Source organism: Nyctereutes procyonoides, unplaced genomic scaffold, assembly GCF_905146905.1.
Source record: "Nyctereutes procyonoides isolate TBG_1078 unplaced genomic scaffold, NYPRO_anot_genome, whole genome shotgun sequence".
Classification (NCBI taxonomy): domain Eukaryota; kingdom Metazoa; phylum Chordata; class Mammalia; order Carnivora; family Canidae; genus Nyctereutes; species Nyctereutes procyonoides.
Genome location: NW_026575082.1, coordinates 7,753,274 through 7,781,161, shown reverse-complemented (window position 1 = coordinate 7,781,161; position 27,888 = coordinate 7,753,274). Strand labels below are relative to the sequence as shown.

Below are 27,888 nucleotides of genomic sequence, written 5' to 3'. Positions count from 1 at the left end.
TCCACATAGGCTAACTGCTGTTCTAGTGACTCTGGCAGACATTGGTCATATCGTTACTGTTTCTATCACGCTTAACTAAAATTATAACTACATGACCATATATACTTTAGTACATCTTTGAGAATTTACCCAGTGTACTGAGAGAAGAGGCAACTCCAGAATGTTTGGGAGGTTTTTTTGAGTTTGTTTTTTTTTTTTTTTTTCAGAAAAAGAAATTACTGCAAAGGTAAGAATCCAGTTTGGGGTTTGTTTTTCACGTGTTTCATAGCTTAACCACGAACTGAGTAGGACAACTGAACAACTGTGAGCGACTCAAAAAGTTTCCAAAGAGCAAAAGCCAAAGATTTTCTTATCCCAGTCTATTCATGCTGGCCCACCTTCTATAATTTATTATTCTGGTCACATTGTTTTTTCAGTGCTTATGTTTAAAATAGTCATACAGAAGTGGAAGTATATGCAAAAAGCCATAAATGGAAGGGGATACTCTATCCAAACAATGCTCATGTCATCCACATTCACTTAGACAATATTAAGACTTTATTAAATTCTAAGAATTTGTATCCCAGGGGCGCCTGGGTGGCTCAGTCAGTGAAGTATGTGCCTTCAGCTCAGGTCATGAACCCAGCGTCCTAGAATCAAGTCCCGCACCAGGATCCCTGCTCTGCTCAACAGAGAAGTCTGCTTCTCCCTCTGCCCCTCCCCCAAATAGTGCTCACTTGAGCTTACTCTCTCTCTCTCTCTCTCTCTCCTCTCTCACATAAATAAAATCTTTATAAAAAAGCTCCTAACAAAAAAAAAAAAGCAAGTTCCTAACACAGGTAGGTGAAAAAAAGAAAAGAGTCCCACAAAATGGACAAAACAGCGATAAATTACATAACAAGAACTATGACTTCAAAAACAGCTAACCTGTTCTTAAGAGAGGAACTGCTGATTGCAGAACGGAGACACAGAACTGGGGCAGACTGAGCTGCTGGAATTGTAGCTCCAGAGTGTCTTCGGCCTCCAGCTCAGGCAGATCTATGTGTACCACATCCAAAGGCGAATGCACAGAGATTCTAGAGTTCACAGGAGCATGACTACTACTTCCACTGTAAAATAAAGAAATGATAATCCTTGAATATGGAAACAGCTCACAAAAAGGTTTACTGCATCTCTGCTGTCCGGCACATGAGAAGCCTCATGTTAGACACAACTACATTGCTTCATGCAACAATGTGGTCAGATTTGTGAAACCTTGACAAATTATAAGATTAAATTCCATAAAGATAGCTCAAAACTGTAAATGAAACCAAAAATGCACTCATATATCGCTTTTCAAAATGGTGTTCTCAAAATTCCTAGAAGAGCAATCAACATTACCACTAATAATCCATTTGTTTCTAGACAAAAGCAAGCCAATTCATAGCAAAGTTCTTCTGTAATCAACTTAGAGGCAAAACTAAATCGTTTATAGTTTCCTAGATTTTCTGTGATTTTCACCAAATGTTCTAAATAAGCCAGTGTTAGCAACTGAAGAATGCTAGAAAATGCCAGAAAAACATGAGGAGAAATGGATTACTTCATTTAGTACATTCAGCATCACATCATGATTTTGAAAATGTACCAAAAGTGGAACATCCCATATTTCATGGCTTTCTTCATAAAAAATTCTTACCTTAGGTGTCAAGTGAAGGGGTGGGGATAAAGCGCTATAGAAAGGCCTAAAACTCACATTTATAAAGGACCTCAAATTTTTTACTTTTAATGTTATCCATAATTGAAGCTGAATCCCAGATATACTAATGCTATTGAACATGTAAAACTCGCAAAATTTAATATATCTTTTGTCATTTCTTCAATTTCAACATCCCAAAATACGAAAATGAGGTGGGCTTCTCTCAAAGTTTAACAGGCCCTGTGTGGACGGTGTTGAGTGAGGAGTGAGAATTTATATGCACGCAGCACACCAGATACAACTTAGAGAACAAGACAGAAAGGCTTTCCCAGAATAAAGAGAAAAACCATGCCTGACCCACTAACTCCTATAGAAGGACTAGGAGCACAGGCTCTCAGCTCATACTGTCTCAACACCAGCCTTCCTCTTCACCAACTTCATAAACTGGGGCAAGGCTCATTGCCTTTCCCAACCACATTTGCCTGTAAAATGATGACGATGATAATACCAATGCTATTACAGGATTGTCAGGATGACAAGTAAAGGAGATAAAGCATGTATAGCACTTGGTGTAACACCAACCATGCAGCCAGCATGAATCAGTGTCAGCTTGTAGCAACAGCAGAGTCATGAGTAAATAATCAAGCCAACAGAGGAGTATTCATCTCACTGAGCATTTATTAAGATGACACCAAAAGAAGAGACTAATATGTTTATAAGATGCTGGTAGCCTAGGGATGAGGTAACACACAAACACCCATGCCAATCCCGTTAAACAAAGTTAATATATAAAAATCTATATTTACACAAATAAGTAAAATACCATAAATTGTACATCTTAAATGAACCTTTGTTTTATAGCCTCCAATCATTCCCTTTAATAGTAAATACTGATGCATTTAAACTATGTTTAGACTTACAAATGCGGGTTTGAAATACTATCAAAATATTATCTATCATCTAAACCTATGCTTTTAAACTAGATTGCATTCCATTTGTGGCTTATGAAAATAATTTAATACGTCAGAATCATCAATCTTTTTTTAATCAAATGGAAAAAAACAGAAAATACAGTTTACTACGTAGCACAGGGAATCAAGGGAGTATTTTGTGAATACCTTATTTTGGCAGGAATACACACATAGCGTACAAACACACAAACATACCTATACACACACATAAGAACATACATCTGTGTACTGAGTATTGAGTTAAAACTAAGATTATTTCTTACTGTGGCTCACAGTCAAAAAAAGTATGAAAACCACTGGTTCAACACAAGGCCAATACCTGTGGTAATATTCCAAAAGAAAAGATAGAGAAAAATATTAATCTCCCTCTGAAACCAAAACACACATGCACAAGTTAACTGGGCATTTCAACGGTCACCTGGAAGACACAGCATCCCAATCCTGGCCATCTCCTCTGGGTCGCTGGCCTGTGCGTCCAACCACAGAAGGCCGGGGGCTACTGCTTCCCAGAGAAGGATTCTGAGAATGATGAATAACTCTAACTTCATGACAGTATGACAAAGAAGAATTTTGGGAAACTGTATCTAAGAGGAAAAAAAAAGAATAAAATTATCCCTCAATAGCAACAAATTATGATTACGGAATTTTTATGTCATTCTTCCAAAAAAACATTAACAAAGTTAAGATGTTTTGTAAAAACACTTCTATTGGGGTAAAAGTAAAGATCAAGCTTTTTGAAGTATTCACTTAGCACATTTAGATTTATATCTAACTGACCTGATTATCTCTAGCCTTCAAGCCAGCACTATTAACTTGTAACATGCAGGACTGCCAAAGCAAAATAGCAGGTCATGCACTCCCCTGCTCACAACTCTACGAGAAACCCTACCTCAAACCACATGTAAAAATGAACTCAAAAAGAATCAACAACCTAAATATAAGAGTTAAAACCATAAGCTCAAAATAAATAAATAAATATTTTTAAATTTTTTTAAATTTAAAGATAAATAACTAAATAAAAACCATAAACTCTCAGTAGAAAATATAGAGGTAAATCTTCACGATCTTGGATTTGGCAATAGATCCTTAAACATGAAACCAAAAGCACAACCAAAGAAAACAAAGATAAATTGGACTTCATCAAAATCAAAAACCTTTGGGAACCTGGATGGCTCAGTAGTTGAGGTCTGCTTTGGCTCAGGTCATGATCCCAGGTTCCTGGGATCAAGTCCCACCTCTTGCTCTATATCTCTGACCCTCTCTGTGTGTCCCTCATGAATAAAATCTTAAAAAAAAAAAAAAAAAAAAAAAAACTTTTATGCATCAAAGGACATTATGAAGAAACTGACAACCTATAGAGTGAGAACAAATACCTACAGATCATAGATCTAAAAAAGACTTTATAATAAGGATATATAAAGAACTCCTAAACTCAACAATCAATCAATCAATAAATAAATAAATAAACAAACCACCATGGGTGCCTGGGTGGCTCAGTTGAGCTTTCGACTCTTGATTTCAGCTCAAGTAATGATCTCAAGGTTAGGAGATCTAGCCACTTGTCAGGCTCTGAGCTCAGTGAAGTCTGAATGACGAGCAGGAAGGAAGAGGGGCAGAGAGAGAAGGAGATTCCACCTGCTAAGTGGGGAGCCTGACACAGGGCTCGATCCCAGGACCCTGTGATCATGAACTGAGCCAAAGGCAAACACTTAACACATTAAGACACCCAGGCACCCAGGGCAAAGGACTTTAAAAGACATTTCTCCAAAGAAGATACACAAATGGCCAATATGCATGTAAAAGGTCAATAGGAAATCACCCACTAGTCATTAATCAATAGTCTGCAGGGAAATACAAATCAGAACCATAGTGAAATACCACCTCACACCTACTAGGATGACTGTGATTTTTAAAAGGGAAAGTAACAAGTGTTGGTGGCATGTGAAGAAACTGGAAGCATCATAGGTTGCCAGCTGGGAAGTAAAATGAGGCAGCCACTGTGGCCAACAGGTTGGTGGTTCCTCAGATGGCTAAATGTAGAATGAACATATAACCCAGCAATTCCACTCTCAGGTATACCCAACAGAACTGAAAACAGGAGCTCAAACAGATGTGCCGATGTTCACCAAAACATTATTCACGAGAGCCAAAAGGCGAAAACAACTCATATGCCCATCAACAGGTAAATGAATAAGCCAAATGTGGCATTATCCATTCAGTGGAACATTATCCGTAAAAAGGAATGAAGTTCTGACACAGCTGAAGCATGCATGAACCTTGACAACATGATGCTCAGTGAAATCAGCCAGACACAAAAGGACAAATGCATGATTCCACTTGTAAGAGGTACCAAGAACAGACAAATTTAGAGACAGATTGTAGAAGAGAGGTTATGATGAGTGGCTGCAGAGGGAAGGGGACATGGGGAGCACGGCTAAATGGTCACAGAGCTTCTATTTAGGGTGATGAAAAATGTTTGAGAACAGATAATGGTGATGGTTGCACAAGACTATGAATGCAATTAATGCCAACAAAACTGCATATTTCTAAATGGTTATGATGGCATACTTTATGCAATACATATTTTACCATAATTTTTTTCAAGACTTAAGTAAAATAAAGGTATCTGCAGAGGAAAAAAAGTTCTCCAAGAGCTTCTCACTGCACTACAAAGAAAATATGAAATGCTTACTAAGGGGATCCCTGGGTGGCTCAGCGGTTTAGTGCCTGCCTTTGGCCCAGGGCACGATCCTGAAGTCCCGGGATCGCGTCCCGCATCGGGCTCCTGGCATGGAGTCTGCTTCTCCCTCCTCCTGTGTCTCTGCCTCTCTCTCTATGTCTATCATAAATAGATAGATAGATAGATAGATAGATAGATAGATAGATAGATAGATAGATAAATCTGAAAGAAGGAAGGAAGGAAGGAAGGAAGGAAGGAGAGAAGGAGAGAAAGAAAGAAAGAAAGAAAGAAAGAAAGAAAGAAAGAAAGAAAGAAAGAAAGAAAGACTTACTAAGATGTACAAATCCGAACACACTCTGGCCCCTGGTTACCTCTCTGATCTCACCCCATCCCCTCTCTGTGCCCCATTCATTCCCTGCTCACTCTACTCACAACACCAGCCTGGTTGCTGTTCCTCAGGCAGGTCACCTCATTTCTGAGGCCCCCAATCCTCCAGGAATACTGTCCCTGCAGCTCTTCAAATAGATGGTTCCTTCTCACCCTTCAGGTCACCTCCTCTGAGAGACTCTCTCCGCCCATCCTATCCAGGTAAGCCAAGTTTCCCTGGTCACCTTCGGTCATACCACCCTTCCTATTTCCTTTAAGCACTTCTCATCTGAAACAAACTTGTTTACTCATTTATTTCCTATTCCCAACCTTCTCTGGATAAGCTCAGAAGGGCAGGCACATTATCTGCTTTGTTCAGTGTTAACCCCCCTAGAGACTAGAACATCAGTTGGCATATAGCTAGTAATAGATAAACATTAATACATGAATAAATCTTCAAAGATACTATTTTAATCAACAGAATAACTCTTAATTCTGATGAAATATGGGGTACCTACAGCTCTCTGTTATCAGTCATTCAGAAAACACTCTATTTCAAGAATGTTAATGAGGAACTCAATGCCCTCTGAGATCTATAATAAAGTTAATGTACAGCATAAGTATTCAAGTGGTATAGAATCAGGGAAACTCTGAACAGAATAGGGATTAATTGTGAAGCATGATGACAAATCACTGTAACTTAATATTCAACTTTCAATGAATAAGCGCATAGAATTCCTAAATTATAAATACTGTTTCGACAAAGCCAGTCTAGTGCTTTATTTGACCATTAGGTGGTGCTTTCTTCCTTAAAAGTCTGGCACTGCTATCATATAATAAATGAACTACATCGCAAGTTGCATAAAAATAGTTTTCATAAAATACAAACCCAGGGAATCTGGCTGGCTCAGTCACTAGAGCATGTAATTCTTGATCTTGGGGTTGTGAACTCAAGCCCATGTTGAGTGAAGAGATTTTTTTTTTTTTTAAGATTTTATTTATTTATCCATGAGAGACACACAGAGATGCAGAGAAAGAGGCAGAGACACAAGCAGAGGGAGAAGCAGGCTCCATGCAGGGAGCCCGACGTGGGACTCGATCCCCAGGTCTCCAGGATCACGCCCTGGGCCAAAGGCAGCGCTAAACCACTGAGCCACCCGGGCTGCCCTGAAGAGATTATTTTAAAATAAACTGATTAAGTAAAATATACCAAAGGTTAAATACTATTAACAAAATACAAATTGTTATTCTTCAAATCAAACAATTTATTAATACAAATAACTTTCCAAAATCTCCAAGGTCCCAAATGAATAGCTGAACTCAAAATTCTAGTTCTTAGTTCCCAACAGCACTATATGCCTAAGAGAAAAGAAAAACATCTTGCAAATGGCTCTTACCAAAAAAGAGGATGGGATTATGAGTGGTTCTGTCATTCACACAATTGGTTTTCAAAGATGATCATTTGATTACATTTAAGAATAAGGAGTTTATATTGTGAAATTTATACAGTAAATATAATACTCAAAAAAATCTGCAAATACCATCAATGACTAATGAACAAACAAACATAAATACCTTCTTTACTGGAGAAAAAACCTGGATCTCGGTGAAAGTTAAGTCTGTTTCTTAAGTATGTGCACAGCTGCTGCAAGCAGGACACTGCCTGTAACGCCAGGCGATGTCTTCCATCTCCACCAAAGGCCAGTTTCAACAGAGATAAAAGGCTCTGAAATAAAGAAGAGCAATGAAAGTCATCAAGGGAAGATGGATGTGGAATTCAAGTGAGGTCAAATGAACCACCAAAGGAAATAAAGTAACTTGCAAAATATTTTTAAGACCAAGAAATGGAAACAGGCAAAAATGACTTAGTATAAAGCAAGAAGATGGGACAAAGCAAGAAAATAAAATTTAAATAGACAAGTCAGTGTTTTATCTAAAATCTGTTAGTTGAGTTGCTATTCTGAAAGAACACATGAATTATTCCCCATTAAGTTACACAGTACTTTTTAAAAATCACAGCAAGCCTTCTGCAACTCATTTTGCCACATTTTGGCAATGAACAGCTTTTCCTCTGCTGTCTTTTGACAATGGCAATAGTATGTAGTAATAGCATGCATTCCAGCCCTGGGATGGTGAGTGAGGTGCTGAGGTATTACTAGAGGCTATAGATATGCCAGGATCCCAGACGCAGGTCCCCAGCTCTACTGTACAAACAATAGACTAGATTGCAAAGAATTCATCTGAACTGCTCACTACGACCTTATTTCCACAGCATCTAGCACTGCCTGACCTATCCTCGATACTCAAAAAGCAATGCTATTCTCACTGTTAGGAAGGGTTACTATGACCCAATCTCAATTTCCAAAGTCCATTCTCCCATTTAGGTGACTCATAAAGGGTAAATTCAAGGTGCTCAAACTGTATATGTCAAATGAGACTACCTCCTATCAGAAGAACTACCACCATTCAAAGAAGTTTCAGAAACTGAATACTTCATTTTTTAAATACAGTAAATTACTTCCTAAGGACTGACTTCTGCTTTTGCAAAATTTGTTTCACTGTAAAAAGTTCTCTATTTCAAAATCTAAAACAATTACAGAGCATACGTACCTGAACAATTTTTGGCCTTTGCAGGAAAATTTCAGCAGGAAAGTCTTGCATGATAACGTCCTTCAGTAGCTCACAGGTGTTCCAAATTAAAGTATGGTTACTACTTCTTAAAGAGCTACCAAAAAAAAAAAAAAAATACCATTTTTTTTTTAAGATTTTATTTATTCACTTGACAGAGAATAAGCAGAGCGGCAGGTAGAGGCAGAGGGAGAAGCAGGCTCCCCACTGAGCAGAGAGCTCAACACGGGGCTCGATCCCAGGACCCCGGGATCACTACCCAAGCCAAGTCAAAGGCAGACACTTAACTGAGCCACTCAGGCACCCCTCATTATTTATTTTTAAAAGAATTATCTATACCAGAGTCTAAGTAACCTAGTGGCATAATGACTCTATTAACAGTTCTTCAGGTCTCAGCTGAGACTTCACTTCTCCCGGGAAGCCTTTCTACTACATCTTTTTCCTAATCAAGAACTCTGGGATAGGTCCTTCCTCCACATGCTTATAACTGGTGCTCTGGCAACTTCATGTTGATGCCTTTCTATCCCCTACTAGACCTTCCTCAAGAGCAAGCACTGCACGGTATCCACCATTGTATGCAAAGACTATCAACAGTGCTACAAAATGAAATCAAAGAAGTCAAAGGGCACAGAACGCAATGAAATCTGCTAAATGAATTAGAAAGTAAGACAAAAAATATTATAGCAAATATATAGTTAAATTCTAGAAATTAAATTCCTTACCACTCTTCCTTTGTGGAGTGAATCAAGCTGGGATTCTTCTCTTATCCCAAACAGAGGACAGCCCTCAGGTAATATGTGCCCACCTAGGGATTCAGCAATCATTTACCTCCCACCCGAAGAATCCACACTGCCTCTCTCAGACCAGCTCCAGTCCACACCATCCAGAAGTGTGCCCTAGAAATCATAATCTCTTCCATGAGGCCTGATTCAGAGTTGACCTCAAAACCACCTCTGCCCCTTTCCCAAGTATACTGTACACTTCTTCAATATGTTGATCCAAGAGAATTTACTGATGCCTTGGAAGTGCCAGCACCATGGCACGCCAGGGTGGCTCAGCAGTTGAGCATCTGCCTTTGGCTCAGGGCATGATCTCGGATTCCCAGGATAGAGTCCCACATCCCGCTCCTTGCATGGAGCCTGCTTCTCCTCCCTCTGCCTGTGTCTCTAATGAATAAATAAATAAAATCTTCAAAAAAAAAAAAAAAGGAAGTGCTAGCATCAAAAAACATTTAATAGCATCCAGCTGTTTACCTAGTCCTAACTCTAGCAAATTGGTCTCTATATTGTCCACTGGATATGCTGTCCACTAAAAAAGACTGCATTTTAAAAAGACTGCATTTATGTTTAGTTTTTTCCCAGTTTTATTAGCCAAGGACATAAGTAATCAGAGAATCTGGTCAATAAGAGATGACTCATGCCACCAAAAAGTATACAAGATTCCAACCACACACACAAAAAAAAAAAATGATGTGTAGCCTGATAAGGGCCAACAGGAATTTTTCTGGCCTGCTTTTTGAAACAGTGAAAAATCATTCATATATTCCCATTACTACCTTTCATAGCCACTTAGTATTTTTTTTCCTGGTGAAAATGTACAGTAATAGGAACCAGATTTAATGGCTATAAATGAACCAAAATAACCTGACACACATCAGGTACCATACCTTTCATTAGAGGAGAGAACATGTCTATCTGTTGTAGTCAGGGGTAGCCAAGGAAACGTAGAAAACTTCAAACACTTCACAGTCTGATTCACTGTTAATGCAACAGCAAAATTTATGGGATCAAAGACAATGTTGACAGACTCACAATGCAAAAAGTAAGGCTTTACCCTGAAAACAATCTCTCAAATAAAGTTACATCTTACAGTAACCTCAAATATACCAAACAAGGTCAGCTGCAAATCTGTTCCCTAACAAGATAAATAAGAGAGCTCTATTTTCATAATTTACAGAGAATCCATATATTATTAGAAGGGCATTAAACACAAAACAATATCGAATGACATTTAAAGTTTCTATTACATTTTCTGTTTTACCCTGTGGCTAACCAGAACACAAAGCTTAAATTTAACATAAAAGGAACTGGCATTTGGAGATCGTTAATCGTAGAAATTAAATATGATATAAACATAATCATATACTATATTTAATTACTCATGATCAAATATCCTAAGTGGTGTTAGATGTTAAAACTTCTTTGAAAATGACTTGAAGACCATAAGGTTGAAGATCAAATCTCAGCACTCAAGATTAAAAGAAATCTGAGAAACCAACAATTTTAAACTACCCGATTCAAATTATTTTTTAACAGCTCTTATATTGTACAAGGTGGCAATGCTGAGAAACAGCATCTAGTATCTACATAATCTCTTCCAAGTGGCAAATATTCTTTCTGCCAAATGCTTTGAAAAGAGCACGAAATCTCTGCATTTAGATAACAGCATTATTAAACACACAAATACAGCACAGTTGTTTCTTTCAAAAGTGCTAACATCCAAGCAGGATTTACTTTCTAACAGAAAAGTAAGGGCAGGGTGGAGGGAAGGACAGACTCATACAGCACACAAAAAGATGTATCCAAAATAAGGTGTATCATCAATCCACAAACTGCATCTCAAAATATTACCATCTCAATGATCCCTAATGTTTTCAATAGCTGTACTCAGCTGTACTTAAGTGCCCACCTCCCCAGCCCTGGACATACTCTCTCCCTTCAGGTGTCTCTTACTGTCACTCAATGAAACCTCTTAATCAGAAACACAGAGAAACTACCATTTCCAAACCAAAGCTGCCTAACAAGCCTAACAAAACTTTTACAGAAAGAGTTATTCAACCAGAGAGTTTCTATGAAAGCTTTTTAGTAAGAGAGCTTCCAAACAGAGTTAAAGTGAATACTTGACATGAGCAGATATGGACACAACATTTTCAACTGTGCAGGTAATAAACTGTTTCAGTACATGCTTATTTCATCATTCCCTAAGTGCAGCACCCAGAACGAAGATTTTATCCTTTCTAGGCCTCAGTGCCTTCATCAGTAAAGTGGGATAGTAACTATCAAGTTCACTGGGACTCCAATGAAGATTCATTCATTCACTCAAAGAATACATACTGAATGCCTAATATGTTTTTAGCATTGTTCTGTGCATTGGGGATAAAGCAGTGTACACAGCTACCATTTAGCTTTTTTTTTTTTTAAGATTTTATTTATTTATTCATGAGAAGACACACAAAGAGAGAGAGGCAGAGGCACAGGCAGAGGGAGAAGCAGGCTCCATGCAGGGAGCCTGACGTGGGACTCGATCCTGGGTCTCCAGGATCAGGCCCTGCGCTGAAGGCGGCGCTAAACCGCTGAGCCATCTGGGCTGCCCATATCATTAAGCTTTTAACAACAGAGACAAACAAGAGGTACATAAATATGTAATTTCAGATCATGATATACATCAGGAAGAAAACTAAACATAGGCAGTAAGTGATCCCTGGCTAGAGTTCTCAGAAAGGTCTCTGAGGAGGTGACATGGGAGCAGAGACATGAAAAGACCTAGATGAGATTCCAGGGAGAGCAAGAGAGGCTCTAAACCAGAACTCTTCAATTAGCTGGATGCTGGGATAAAGATAAATGAATGAATGAATGAATGAATGAATGAATAATGAAGAAACCAAAACAATCCTGAGACTTCGACTTGAGTAACTGGATGAAGAGCATCACTTAGTGAGCTGGAGAATAACTAACATGATATATATATATATAGTGCATGGCACAGTTCCTCACAAGTCTGTGTTCGGTAAGCCCTGAGTACTGCCACCATTCCCACCCTACTATACTGATGCTCAAATGCAGTTAGAATAACATAAAATTTTACCCTTTAAACTCTGTATCTTTAATTTGAGGAAACAAACATTCAGTTTAGTGCTGAAATATTCCAGTCTGACCACAATAAGGAACAATAAGGAAAAGTACATTAATTTCTGATTTACCAGATTAACAGGATCTACTTCTCTATACATACACACCCATTGGTCGTGGAGACACTTCCATCTGCTGGAGATTACTTTTGTCTTTAGGAAAATATCCTATTAAGATTTCAGGTTGTTGTGGCATTTCTGATAAGAAAATACATATTACCATATTAATGGTTCCTTATTTGCTAAAAGTGAAATTTACTGTTTTCAAATTTTAAACTTACTTTTCAATCTTTTTAAAAACTAGAAAAATAAGGTTTTTTTTCTCTGAGGAGTCTTCCTACAGAGGAAAAAAAATGTAAATGCTGAGTCCATTTTTAATGGGGGGAAGGGGGTTCCCTGTCTCTTTTATGGTTCAGCAAATACAACTATTTGTTAGAATGAAAACATCTACAATGTACCTAAAGAACCTGCTACAAAGTATTTATTCAAGAGGATCCTTAGTCCATCTCCTTCCACCCTCTTACTCTTATTAGGTAGTTTCTGACTACTTCAACTTTAATTAACACCCTTAAGGAAAAAGTTGTCGGAAACAAAGCAGTCAGGCACTATCTTTCAATATCTTTGACGATTCTCTGTCACATGGGATTGTGACATGTGATTGATGAACACCAGTTCAGTTGCAATAATAATGAGAACACAGTATTGTTATTACTATTATTGTTGAAGATTTGTTACTGTCGTAGGAATAATCTGTCAAACTAGCCTAAGGAAAAGAAAATCTCTGGCATCTTTTAGGCCCCTTTACCAAAAAAAAAAAAAAAAAAAAAAAAAAAGCAATAAATACGTATGTATCCTCCTCTGAATAACTGTAGAAAAAGGGGAAAAGGTCAAGCTCAAGTAAGTTAATGAGAGAAAAATAAGTTGGGTGAGAGGACCTTTTTTATTTTAACCTAAGATCCCTTTCCTTAGAATTAACCACTAGAACCAATATATTTCTATTTTAACAGAATGCAACAGATTGATTCCAATGAATTACCAGTTTCTTTGGTTTGGTAAGATGCAGAATATAGTGCAGCATCTACTGAAGGAAGAATAAAAAGTCCATCCAGAATGCCATCAATTTCAGCCTGCAGATTTGGCTCCACATTACAACGAAGTTTAGATAAGAATTCGACAGCACCAAGATCAATCAAATGCTGGACTGCTGGGGGATACTGAAAGAAGAAGAGAAGAGTCTTGAGAATAACTCCATATATCAAAATTTCTACACTTTATTCTACAGCAAGAAAAACATGAAATTATTTTTAGTATACTAAATGCTCCTTTTATGAAAAATAAATCTTGGGACACCTAGGTGGCTCAGCGGTTGAGCATCTGTCTGCCTTTGGCTCAGGGCGTGATCCTGGGGTCTTGGGATCCAGTCCCACGTCAGGCTCCCTATAGGGAGCCTGCTTCTCCCTCTGCCTGTGTCTCTGCCTCTGTCCATGTCTCTCATGATTAATAAATAAAACCTTTAAAAAAATTAAATTAAATTAAAAAAATAAATCTTGCATTCCTATACCCAAAAGTAAAGAGCTTCCATGTACAAGACATAGATTCAGAGACATACATAAACCATGTGATAACATTTAGGAGAGAAAAGCCCAGACGCTGAACACGAGACATGCACACTGTAAAATGTTACTTATTCAATGGATCACCTCTCTCCTCTGACTCTCACCCTATCCTTTCCTATTTCCAGCCAAAGAATGCCCAAGTCACATAAATCTTAGGAACTCATAGTGACTTACAGTTTTGAAAGATCACACTTGCACTTCTGACATTTGACCCTGACAACTACTCTCAAGACAGGCTGACGTACACAAATCTGAAAAACAGGTATGAAAAAATACAATTTCAGGGGATCCCTGGGTGGCTAAGTGGTTTAGCGCCTGCCTTTGGCCCAGGGTGTGATCCTGGAGTCCTGGGATTGAGTCCCGCATCGGGCTCCGTACATGGAGCCTGCTTGTCCCTCCTCCTGTGTCTGTCTCTGCCTCTCTCTCTCTCAAATAAATATAAATAAATAAATAAATAAATAAATAAATAATAAATAAAATCTTAAAAACACACACACACAGTTTCAGGGGCACCTGGGTGGCTCAGTGGGTTAAGCATCTGCCTTGGGCTCAGGTCATGATCTCAGAGTCCTGGGATGGAGCCTGCTGCTCCCCCTGCTTGTGCGCTCGCTCTCTCTTGCTCTCTCTCTCCGACTCAAATAAATAAATAAAATCTTTAAAAGAATAAGAAAAGGGAAAAATGCAATTCCGTATTCATTAACCATGGTCTGTAACGTTAACATGTCCTCTTTCATACAGACACATGTAACTTTTAATATGCAAAACAAAACACAAAGAAAAACGCAATGACGAATACCAACTTCCAAAAAGGATTCCAAAAATCAGAACACACCAGCACGCAGGAGTTATTTCAGTAGAGACAATGTGGGAGCTTCAACATTAGAAATAAGAGAAGAGGAAGGTGAGCATTATACTCAGGAGAACTCAAACCCAACAGCTCCAGTTGTTTAAAAAAAAAAAAAAAGTTCGAATTATTTAACTTTCAAAAAAAGGCTGCCATTAAACGACTACGAAACACCCGCTCTTCTGATTTCTTTTCTTTTTCTTTCTTTTTTTTTTTCTTTTTTTTTTTTTTTTTTTAGATTTTATTTACTGATTCATGAGACCCAGAGAGAGACACGGCAGAGCGGGAAGCAGGCTCCCCGCGGGACTCCGAGGCGGGGCTCGATGGCGGGGCTCGATGGCGGGGCTCGATCCCGGGCCCCATCAGGCCCTGCGCCACCCAGGCGGCCCCCGACGTTGTTTGAAGACGACCCCACCTTCACCAATCTGTTCAACAGGCTGAGAACCTCCTCCTTCATGGGAACGGTCGGGAAGTTGAACCAGGCCAGCAGACGGAGGAAGAGCGGCTTGTCCTGCACCACGTCCTCGCAGCGGAGCAGGCTGCGCTCCAGCTTGCACAGGATGCTCCGCAGCGCGCGCTCGCGGATCTCCGCCAGCTGATGCCCTGTCAAAGGACCGCGCAAGGCTATTGCCCGCGGCAGGGACCCCCGGGCACCGACCGGGGCACCGCGCGCGGGGGGCGAGCAAGCCACCGCGCGCCTTTGCCACAGGCCGGCGCCGGGCCCGACCCGGGTCCCCGGCGGGGGGGGGCGGGGGGGGGCACGCCCCGGGCAGGTCGGGACCTGGGGGAGCCTGCTCGCGGCGGCCCGGCCTCCAAAACGTTACGCGGCCACTCACAGCGAGTGGCCTCGACAGGAGGGCGGCGGGGGCGGGGGCCACCTCAGCCTGTTACCGAGTTTCCTGATGAGCCCCGTCAAGACCGTGTCGTCCCGCTCCATCGCCGCCGCCGGAGAATTAAACCGCCGCGCCACGGCGTCCGTCTACAATGACTGTCCCCATGGAAACCCGGGCGGTCGGGCTGTGAGTTCCGCAATACCGCACACAACCACCAGACGAACGGGACGCATCCCGTAGGCGGCTGCGAGGCCCCGCGCCTCCAACAGAACCTTACGGTCTCTCTCTAATCGCTACTTCGCAATTCCGAGACAGCCGTCTTTGTCCTAAGAACTGGAAAGAACTAGGCGACAAGCAGGCAGTAGAACCCGCCCCGGCCGCGGTGCACGTCGGGAGTTGTGGTCTTCGCCCATTGGTGCTCCTCTCCCGGAATTCCGGGCTCGCCACGGCACCCCGCCCTTCCTGGGGTTCCGGCCTCCCTGCGCCGGCTGCGACGCGCGGGCTGCGGGGTCCTGGCACGTCCCGCCCTGGCCCGCACACCCTCTCTGCCCCGCACACCTGCTCTGCCCCGCACACCGGCCCTGCCCCGCACACCCGGCCTGCCCCGCACACCCTCTCTGCCCCGCACACCTGCTCTGCCCCGCACACCCGCCCTGCCCCGCGCACCCGCCCTGGCCCCGCACACACCCACACACTCCTGCACCCCCGCACCTGGACCAAAAACCCGAATTCTCGGCTGCTAGAACTTCACAGCTTACGATGCAAAGTTGGGGAGGGTGGGCTTTCCCGCCCAGCCACAACCCCCCACCCCCGCTTGTAACTAAAAGCTCTTCCCCTCCGTACCTGTAAAATGTCCCTGCAAAGGCAAGCAGTGTCCTTGGATACCCAAGGGCATTATAAACAAGCAAGTCACAAAGGGAGAGGCAGGCAGGAGGGAATAAAAGAACAGAGAGGGGGGAAAAGGCTGTAGAAAAACAAGATGGGGGAGGGGCGGGGGAGGGGTCTGAATTAATATTTGAACGCCACCATGGTCGGCTTTGGCACTGAACAAATGGGGGGGGGGGATTCTGAACGATGGTAAGAGCAACAACAACAAAATTAAGTGTGTAAAAGGTTTTGCATTTTAGAGAGCATCTTCTCTGACGGATGTTTTTAAATTTTTTTTTATTTATTTATGACAGTCACAGAGAGAGAGAGAGAGAGGCAGAGACATAGGCATAGAGGGAGAAGCAGGCTCCATGCACCGGGAGCCCGACGTGGGACTTGATCCCGGGCCTCCAGGATCGCGCCCTGGGCCGAAGGCAGGCGCCAAACCGCTGCGCCACCCAGGGATCCCTCTGACGGATGTTTTTAATTTCCCTTGGCAGGGATGTCAAGGCAGGCATAATATCCATTCCTATTTTGCAAAAAAAAAGGAGCTTAAAATCAGAGAAGTTCCTCACCCACCATCACATCAACTAGTAAGTGGCCAGTTGAGGGCCTGACCTTCATTTTCTTTGTAACATTTTTAGTTAGGACTTTGCTGCTTCTGCCAGGTGTGTAGGCTAGAGAGTGGGGATATTTGCAGCTGGATCTTGAAGGATAAGTAGGACTTTGCCAGGCAAAGACCTGGGGTAGGGGAATTCCTGCCAGAGGAAACAGTACATGCAAAGCAAGAGTCGGAATGGGTCTGTCAGGGTCAAGGAAAGAGGGACACTATGTGGACAAATGACCTCTGGGAGGAAGATAGGGAAGTGAAGGGGCTGGTTTTGCTAGCAGGCTGGTTACTCTCCATTGTCCCTCTCTGGTGAATGGAAGACAGCACTAGGAAATTGGAGAGTGGAAAGAAAAAGAGACGTGGCTATTTAACCAGTGTTCCACTGGCCCATACCTCAGCCTCCACGGCCAAGATGCTAACAGTGTCTGTGATCTTCAACTCCCAGGTAAGAGCTCTCAATGGATCCTGTGCCAAATGGACCAAAAAGCGAAAACAGTGATACCAACTGAGAGGTTTCTGTAGTTATCCAAGCATGAAGGCTGTGGTTGGGGATTTCAAGTATCAAGGTCAAAATACACATGACAGTTCAGAGAAATCATGGAAATAACTTTTCAAAGAGATTTCTAAGACGAAAGTCTGAGATGATGAGAAATTGAGGATGTCAGTGCGGAAGGGATGATAATACTGTGGGAGAAAAATAAATTACAGTTGACTCTTGATCAACATGGGTTTGAACCACACGGATCCACTTACGCACAATTTTTTTTCAACAAATATAGTACAGTACTGTAGGTGTATTTTCTCTTCCTTATGATCTTCTTAACATTTTCTTTTCCGTAGCAGCCTATATTGTAAGAATACATTGTATACTACCTAGAATATACAATGTATGTGTTAATCGACAATTTCTCATCCGTAAGGCTTCATGTCAACAGTAGTTGGTAGTTAAGTTTCTGGAGAATCAAAAGTTATATGTGGATTTTTGACAGCACAAAGGTCAAACAACAAAACCTGTGTTGTTCAGGGATCAACTATAATTTAAAACAGGCATGTTGCAAGTAAGAGGGAGGAGGTCAAAAATGAAACAAAGGTTTCTTTTCTTAATGAGGTGTGATGGACATTTAACATTGTATCAGTTTCAGGGGTACAACATGGTTTGACATCTGTAAATACCATGTTTCCATCTTGGAAATGATCAACCATGACCTGCTATGTTTAGTAGGCAGCCATCCATCAAAAATGGTCTTGTTTATGTTGCTTTTATTTTCTAATTTTTATAGTTGTTGAGTGTGCATTATTTTAATAATTAGACAAAATAACTACATCCTGCTATTACATTCAAAGCAATTATGTCTCATTTTTCTATTAGACTAAGTATTGATTTGTCGATTTTTCTCCAGAGAATCAATCTTCAATTTATTCTGCAAAAAAACAATACTCACACTCTAATGTATTAACTGTACTTTTATTTATTATCAGTAACTTTCTTATTCCTTTCTTAGGTTTGTTTTGCAGTCACTTCTCACTTCTTGAGCTAAAGGTTTTGTTGTTTGTCTTCATTCTTTCTTATTTAGCTATAGAGAATTTCGTGAATCCACATCTAAGAAAAGCTTTGATTATATATCATGAATCTAAATTAATAATCTTCTAACTATGGGTAGAACTCTCAACCATTCTGAAACTGCTGTTTTGATACTTTCAATTTCACCCAAGATCTACTTAGGAGGAGGTTTTTAATCATCAAGTCTGTCCTTTAGTTATTAATTTTTACTGTTACTATATCCCAGTCAGCAGCTAGGGCTTTTGTAATTTTGAACTTCGACATTAAGTTTTTTAAATGAAAAAAATGGTCAATAGATATCTGTGTGGATGTATAGAGAACTGTATTATGGGTATTTGTAATTCTCTACTTGTACTTACAATAGTTTTTTTAATATTTATTTAAATGCTAATTTATAATAAAAACATGTTGAATTTGGGACGCCTGGGTGGCTCAGCAGTTGAGCGTCTGTCTGCCTTTGGCTCAGAGGGTAATCCTGGAGTCCCGGGATGGAGTCCCACATTGGGTTCCCTGCATGGAGCCTGCTTCTCCCTCTGCCTATGTCTCTGCCTCTCTCTCTCTCTCTCTCTCTCTCTCTCTCATGAATAAATAAATACAATTTTTTTAAATGTTGAATTTTTCCTGATGGTAAATGATAGGCACTCAGCTGGCAGTATGTGCATGGATTGGGAAAGGAATGAAGAGTAGAGACATAGTATGTTGGAATCTGCTTATCACCAACCATGCAGCATTATAGAAAAAAAAAACATGTGGCCCCAGAGGCACAGATAAAATTCTAATTTTTGAGCTCCACTTAATTATCAACCTCTTCTCAACCTTTCAGCCATGGTCACAAATCTCTGGCAGTCATTGCCTCAGTCTGCTATACTGGATCATTTGGCTTAGATGAAGGCATTTATACTCAAAGTCACAGGAAATATTCAGTTACTCTCTTAAGAACTCATATTACTCTCTCTGGTGATTTATTCTAGGAGAGAAAGAAATGCTTTATTTTTTTTCCATGGAAAAATTGTGCCATTTTTCTCTTCCTCACAATTTGAACATGAATTCTAATACTTGGGGTTATATGTACAGTAGGTCTGTCAGTTGTGATCATATGCATTTCCTACCCTTTATTTCTATTACTTGATGAACTTAAAAATCTGGTTCATGTTCATATAAGCTAAACAAAGTATTACATAGAACACAAACTTGGAGCCAGACATAGATTTAAAACCAATTTTGCGACCTTCTTGATTGCATAATTATGGGTAAGCTAATTAACTTTCTTGGTTGCAAATGATATAACTTTTACTCAAGGAAATAAGCAAAAATGAGTAATTTATTACCTTTTGCTAGAAAAGGATCTGGCCTCAGAGACTCAAAAAATATTAATATTCTTTTTCTCAGCATCTTACTTTTGCTTCTCTTAGTATGTTTGTCTCATTCTTTTGTATAACAGGCAGGATTCTCCCAATATATAGGGCAAGACAGGAGTATGGTCCAGACTTCCATCTTCCCATATAGTGACCCTAGAAAAAAGAATATATCTTTCTCCCAACATCGAGATATAAAATCCATGGTGGGAAATCCCATCAGGATAGTCATTACGAGATTGCCTGATCCTAGGTAACTTACTCTCACACCCTGAACTGCAGGACAAGGTATTATAAATGCACCAGAGTTGCAAGGAGTTGGACAAAAGACTTCCACTAAGGAAAGGGGTGGGATTAACAGAAAGTGGGTGAGAAAGAATCTTGGGTAGGGGGAAAGACCCTGATGTCCCTATAGCCCCTAAATGTCAGCTTCTTCAGGTAGAAATTGGGGTTAAAGATAGCATCCACAGTGTGAGGCCCAAAGGAGATAACTCAGGGAAAGCATTTATCCCAGGAACTCCATGATAGGTACTTGCTACAAATAACAGCTATGTTAGTGGCCATGAAACCTGAGGATGCCTCTTTGCCATATTGAATCTTAGTGTCCTCCCCTTCTCAAAATTCATATTAAAATATAATCCCCATTGTGATGGCATTAGGAGGTGGGACATTTGGAAAGTTACTAGGCCGTAAGAGTGAAGCCTCATGAATGGGGTTTGTGCTTTTATTAAAGATGTTCCAGATGGTTCCCTCCCCTCTCTCATGTGAAGATACAGAAAAAAAAAAAAGTGCTATCTATGAACCAGAAAGCTAGTCCCCACCAGACTCTGAATTTGTTTTAAGATTTTATTTATTTGTTTGTTTATTTCTTTATAAGAGAGAGCATGAGCTGGGGGAGGGGCAGACTCCCCCCTGAGCAAGGAGCCTGATGCAGGGCTCCATCCCAGAACCATGGAATCATGACCAGAGCCCAAGGCAAACACTTAACTGACTGAGCCACCTAGGCTCCCCTGGACCCTGAATTTGTTAGCACTTTGATCTTGGGCTTTCCAGCCTCTGGAACCGTGAGAAATAAATTTCTATTGTTTATAAGCCATCCCCATCCAGACTATGGTATTTTGTTACAGTAGCTTGAATGGACTGAAATAACTGTCTTTGTATGAATCTTATATCGTATATCAGTACTACCTGCATGCATAACCACAAGGTAGCTCCATTCATCAGAGGGACCTGACCCAAGATGCAGTCTTGCTGCTCATTGTGGGAGGCCCCACAGGCAGAGGGCCTTCCAGCTACTTATAGGGCCATACCCAGATACAATTTCCAGAAGAAACAGAGTTCTCTGAACTTTTTTTCCTCATTTTTTTCAGAAGGAAGAAATTCTTGACCCAAAGGAGAAATCCTTTTGCAAGCTACTTTTGTATTAATTGAGACATTAATTTATTTCTCAAGACAACATAAAAAGAGGACACTAGCAGGATTCATAAATAAAAGGACTCTCACCAACAGATGTGGGAAGGTTATTCATGGTCCACAGAGCAGGCATACATTCTGCGTGCCTTCCAGAAGGTCACCTGGACCCCAGTGTTACTCAAGAATAAAGATAATGATTTGGGGCCCCTGGATAGCTCAGTCACTTGGGCTGTCCAACTTTTGATTTCAGCTGAAGTCATGATCTTGGGGTCATGGTTTGAACCCAGTGTCGAGCTCTGCACTCCAGCTGGGAGTCTGCTTGAGATTCTTTCTCTTCCTCTCTCTCTGCTTCTCCCCCTTGTGCACATGCATGCTTTCTCTCTCTAAATAAATAAATAAAAATTTTTAAAAAGGTCATAATTCATTAATAATTCATATATAATAAAAAATTCGTAATTCATCTATAATTCATATATATATATGTATATATATATATATATATAGGTTTTTTTAAGTAGGCTCCATGCCCATAATGGAACCCAATGTGGGGCTTGAACTCAAGACTTTGAGATCAAGAGTTGGTCACTAAACCAACTGAGCCATCCAGACACCCCAATAATTCTGATCTTTAAGAAGGGAGAATGGGTGTGGTTAAAGGCTTCATCTCCTACTTAAGAATTTCCCTAATCATGTTCCATAACTTTGTCCTATGAATTTACATAATATTTAATTTTTAAGGGGATTGTCAAATTCTAATTCATCTTCCCAAAACCAAAATAGAAAAGTAATAAATATTTTATGTCATTTTAAAGTAGAAGAATTGAAACAAGGTATATTCATGTTCCACTTCAAATAGCAAAGCAACACAGATTTGAACTCTGCTTTCTTTGCACAACTTAATAAATAGGGGGTCCTAATTATAGATGTAGAGAAGCAGACAAGGATGTCTGCTGTCACCATGTCTGTTCAACATTGTACTGGAAGTTTTATTCAGAGTAATTGGCAAGAAAAAGAAATAAAAGACATTCCAGATTAGAAAGGAAAAGTAAATCTATTTCTATTTGCAATTGACCTGACCTTACATGTAGAAAATTCTAAGGAATCCACAAATCAACTATTAGAGCGAAGGAAAGACTTTAGCAGTGTTAGAGAATACAAAATCAATATACAAAATCAAATTCTATTTCTCTACACAAGCAATAATCTAAAAATTAAATTAAGAAAATATTACATTTACAATGACATTTAAAAGAATGAAATACTTGGGAAAAATTTTAACACAAATATAAGGCATCTACATGGAAAACTACAAAATATCATTGAAAGATATTTTAAAAGACCTAAATAAATAGAAAGACATCCTGTATCATTGATTGGAAGATTTTGTATTGTTAGAATGGCAATACTCCCCAAATTGACCTACAGATCTAAAGCAATCTCTATCAAATACCAAGTTACCTTTCTAGTAAAATTAACAAGCTTATCCATATGGAAACAATATAGTTATTATTGTCTTATATTCATGTGAAAATTATGGAAACCAGACTGGCCAAAGTAATCTCAAAAAAAGAAAAAAAATTGAATGACTTCTGCTTCCCAATTTCAAAACTTGCTACAAAGCTACAATATTGTGTGGTACTGACATAAGGACAGACATATACACTAATGGAATACAACTGAAAGTCTAGAAATAATCATTCACATGTGTGATCAGTTGCTTCAATCAATGTGCCAACACAACTTGACGAGGAAAGAACACTTTTTTTTTTTTTTTTACAAATGGGGCAACTGGATAGCCACATGCAAAAGAATGAATCTGGATCCATAACTCACACCATTTACAAAATGAACTCAAAATGAATCAAGGTACTAAATTCAAGCACTTAAAACTATGAAATTCTGGGGAGAAAAACATAGGCATAAATTTTCATGAGTGTGAATTAGGCAAAGGTTTATTAGTCGTGATAGCAAAAACACAAGCAAAAATTTTAAAAAGTATATTGGACATCATCACAACTTTAAATTTTGTGCTTCTAAAGACACTACCAAGAAGGTGAAAAGTCAAGCCAAGAGTAGGAGAAAACATTTGCAAACCATATATCTAATAAGGATCTCTTACCCAAAAAAATATTTTTTTAAAAAATCTTTACAACTCAACAATAAAAAGACAAATAACCCAATTTAAAAATGGGCAAAAAAATCTGAATAGACAGTTCTTCAAAGAAGATACTTAAATGGCCGCTATACACATGAAAAGGTTCAGCTCCCTTACATTAAAGAGAAAATGATATTATCAGTGCCTTTGTAGGCCTGGGATTTCAACCTGTGGCTGTTAACAAAAACAAGAAGCCATATGTGTCATTGTCCCAGCAGATGGCATCACCTCGTCCAAGCAATAGTATGCTTAGCAGCAGCAGTGGGACCAATGGAAATGATCAGCTGAGCAAAATCAACTTCTAAATCCAGGGATTGCAACTAAGCACTACTGACCAAGACCCTGTCAAATTGTGCCAGTCATATGGGAAGATTCTCACCACCAAGGTCATACTGGACAAGAGCAGGAAGAAATAAATGCAAAGGCTATGGCTTTGTGGACTTTGACAGTCCTTCAGCAGCATAGAAAGCTGTAACAGCTCTGAAAGCCAGTGGTGTACAGGCACAGATGACAAAGCAACAGGAGCAGGACCCCACAAATTTATAAATATCAAACCTTCCACTATCAATGGATAAGCAAAAACTGAAGGGGATGCTGAAGGCCTTTGGCCAGGTTGTCTCCACTCAAATCTTCTGAGATACCAGTGGGACCAGCAGAGGGGTTGGCTTTGAAAGGATGGAGTCCGCAAAGAAGTATGAAGCCACTTTAATGGAAAGTATACTAAGACACCTTCTGGGGTCACCTATGTGGCTCAGTCAATTGGGCTTCTGCCTTCAGCTCAGGTCATGATCCCAGGGTATAAGGATTAAGCCCCATGTTGGGCTCAGTGAGGAGCCTGATTCTCTCTCTCCCTGTGCCCCTTCCCCTTGCTCATGCACACATGCTCTCTCTGTCTCTTTCTCTGTCTAATAAATAAATACAATCTTAAAAAAAAAAAAAAGACATCTGCTGGAGTACCAGCTCCATTTGATCCCTTGCTTTGCAAATTTGCTGATGGTGGTCCAAAGAAACGACAGAACCAAGGAAAATATGTGCAAAACTGATGAGTCTGGCCAAGGAATAGCCTTGACCTATGACCCCACCACAGCTCTTCAGGATGGGTTTTACCCAGCTCCTTATAACATCATTCCCAACAGGAAGCTTGCTCAGTCTGCAGAGTCCCCATATCTTCCATCTTCCGTGTCTTCGTGTCAGAAACTAACTCAGACATCTCCTCTACAAGTACTCATCCCATCTTGGATGCACCACTAATCATACTTCATACAGCCTTCAGGTTCAGTTCTTCCACTAGGGATGGGTCACCCCATTTCTCTCCAGCCTGCCTCCATGATGGGACCTCTTACCTAGCAGATAGCCACCTCTCCCTCAGAAGTACAGGCCCTACATGCCTAGGGCTGCCACTATGCAGGAACTCACATCTCCCAAGACACCTCTATGCTTTTTCCCGTGTTTCAGCTGAGAATGGCAGCCAGCAACAGCAAGTGAGATGGATGCTCCCTCAGACCACGGAGGTCTACTCTTTCCTGTTCAACAAGTAACAGTGTGGTCTGTAACTGAACTCACAATGTCTCTGAGGTATGCTGGTACAAATAAATTATTGGAGATGCTGATGCTCCCAGACTTTAGAGGTCTAACCAGGAATACAGACCATCTGTGGGTCCTGCTTAGCACTAACACTTGGCCTGGGCCTGGAAAAAGGAATCTCTGCACTCCTAACCTCTACTTATTCCTTCATTCCTGAGGGAGCCTAGGAAAATGGTCACTTTTTGTGTGTGCTACATTCAAGGAGATTAAAAGAACTTTTTTTTCTTTCTTTTGCCAAAATTTTTATATTTTGTTTTTAACTGCAGTATACTCTTCCCATATCCCCCCCAAACAAAAACAAAAACACATGAAAAGATCCCGAACATCATTAGTTGTGAAGGAAATGCAAAGTAAAAGACCAAAATGAGATACATCTTCACCCTCTTCAGGTTCGCTTCACCCAAAAATCGGGGAAATAGCATTGTTGGCCAGGGTGTGGAGAGGCTGGAACCCTCCCTCTCTGCTGCTGAGGGTGTTATACATGGTGCAGCCACTGTGGAAACAGTCTAGCAGTTCCTCAAAAAGTTAAACGTAGAATTAACATATGACCCAGCAATTCTACTCCTGGGCATATACCCAAAGGAACTGGAAATAGCCAACTGTTCCTCAGAAAAGTAAACATAGAGTGACTATGTGACCCAGCAATTCCACTTCGAGGTACATGCCCCCAAAATGAAAACATGTACTCACAAAAACTTGTACGTGACTGACTGTTCATAGCAGCTTCCTCCATAAGATCTGAAAGGTGGAAGCAGCCCAAATGCCCATAACTCATGAGTGGGTGGGTAATGTGTGTATGGAATGGATAAATTATATCTATACAATGAAATATTGTATAGCTGAGAAAAGGGGGAAATGCTGATACACCCTTTAACAAGGATGGACCCTGAAAACATTATGCCAAGTGAAAGAAGCCAGACACAGAAGACCAAATATTATATGATGTCATTTATATGAAATACCCAGAACAGGCATATCTATAGAAGCAAAATGATTTAGTGTTTACTTAGATTTGGTGGTCGCTGGGAGAATAGAGCCGTAATAGCTAAGGGGTGAGGAGTTTCTCTTTGAGATGATGAGTGTTCTAAAATTCCTGTGGTGACAGTTGCCCATATCTGAGAATATATCAAAAACCATTGAAATGTACAGTTGAAATTGGCGAGTTACAAGGCACATGAATTATATTTCAATAACGTGTTATAAAAAGAAAAGCAATAAGACATTAAGTTGAAAACAATAATGCTTCTATAGATATGCCTGTTCTGGATATGTCATATAAATGACATCACATAATATTTAATAAACTTACTCAGTAGCTTCTATTTTCATACGTTTTTATAAAATTACTCAGTAACTTACCTTCTTTGTTCAACATTACATCCTTGTCATTGGACCGATAAATAGACCTCTGTTGATGCTGCTCTTTTTAAATACTATTATAGTATTGACTATTTCATGCTAGAATGTACTGTAATTTTTTTTGCCATCCTCCTTATCAGAGGATGTTTGTTTTGTTTCTAGTTCTTTTACTTTTACTAACAATGCTGCAATAAATATCCTTGTACATTAAAGATAACTTATTTTATAAAGAACTGAATCTGTAAAGACACCAAGATTGCTTGGTAAGGAGAATCACAGTGTCCTTTCCAGAGAATTTGTGAGAGAAGTATTTTCCATATATCTGGTGACATTTAGATTCAGTCTTCTAAAGTGATAGATAGGATGGATGGCCTTGGTGTGAATCGTTGAGTTTCCTTCCTGATATATACATTATTCAGCAAGACATTTCTGCCCCCATTCCTCTACTACCTTCCCATTGGGGTAACTGCTCACTGTCATTTAACTGTTCAAAAGCGTTCCCTTTGGTGAAATGAGGTAAGTATATACTTTCATTTCCACACTGTGGGATTTAATTAGCTAATGATGGAGAAATCCTTGCATGAAGAGTGCAGTGGAAGTTCAAAGTAATATTGTTATTATGTTTAAGTATATTTTCAATTTATAAAGTCATATATTTTCATTCATATGGTCAGATATATGACTCTGGGCAAGCGTTACTTCCAGGGGGAAAAAATAAAAGCCAACTCTTCAGAGATCCAGCACAAAGATATATTTTCCTGTGATCTTCAAGTGGTGCCTGTGTTTGTGACCTCTCTCAACTCAACATTAATGGTAATGGCCTCAATTTGTGCCCCTACAGAATGTAATCTATTTAATTAAAGTTCCAAAAATGACCCTGACTTTCAGTCCTGCTCTGGCTGGTGATAGAGCTGTGCTGGATGTGTCCTGGATCTGTAAATAAAATACTGATTCTTGTCACTTCTACAGAATGCATTTTGAAACTGGGGGCTTTTTCAGTGCTGGCCCCATTAAGTTACGTATCTCTAAGGGAAAGCAGGGTAACAGTTAAGGCAAAAAGGCAGTCCACAGCTAACACTGGTAATTTCTTTAAAAAAAATGCTTTGGCCCTCTCCTAATTTGTGAAGGTAACCTTACACAGCAATCAGACAGATTAAACACCATGTCATGTTGACTCTGAAATGAAGACAGAAGTCTTGGAATTCTAAAGAACATCTTCTCATGCAGCACGTCTCTACAATCGATACACTCTACTGATAGTATTTTAGGACACCTGAGATGGCTAGGACAGACTGGGTCTCAAAGGGACCTTTGGCTGACCACTTGAGGACTTTTCCATCTTGGCTTTTCCACGGGAATTGACCCATGTTATCTGCTTAGTAAGTATTCTGATTGAAAAATGAATGTACTTCCAGATGACACTTAAAATCATGGTACTGGTAGTTTATTCTGACCATAATTTTTTTATTTACTTATTTATTTATA

The 27,888-nt window shown here is 40.0% G+C and overlaps 1 protein-coding gene and 1 pseudogene across 4 annotated transcripts in view; one reads left to right on the top strand and one right to left on the bottom strand.

The window, feature by feature from the left end:
• LOC129514595 (rotatin) overlaps positions 1 to 15,788 on the bottom strand; it is a 144,807-nt gene extending 129,019 nt beyond the window's left edge. For 2 of the 4 annotated variants that reach the window (XM_055333317.1, XM_055333320.1), the window contains exons 1-9: positions 15,558 to 15,788; positions 15,082 to 15,269; positions 13,243 to 13,420; positions 12,315 to 12,404; positions 9,966 to 10,056; positions 8,282 to 8,396; positions 7,247 to 7,397; positions 3,044 to 3,209; positions 907 to 1,088 (exon numbers count right to left, since the gene is read on the bottom strand). In XM_055333317.1, coding sequence (XP_055189292.1) covers positions 907 to 1,088; positions 3,044 to 3,209; positions 7,247 to 7,397; positions 8,282 to 8,396; positions 9,966 to 10,056; positions 12,315 to 12,404; positions 13,243 to 13,420; positions 15,082 to 15,269; positions 15,558 to 15,603 — 1,207 coding nt within the window. In that variant the 5' untranslated portion in view covers positions 15,604 to 15,788. The other 2 variants (XM_055333318.1, XM_055333319.1) reach the window with 2 other exon arrangements.
• A 7,890-nt stretch (positions 15,789 to 23,678) lies between these two features.
• Positions 23,679 to 24,998, top strand: LOC129514463 (RNA-binding motif, single-stranded-interacting protein 2-like; annotated as a pseudogene).
• The last annotated feature ends 2,890 nt before the right edge of the window (positions 24,999 to 27,888 follow it).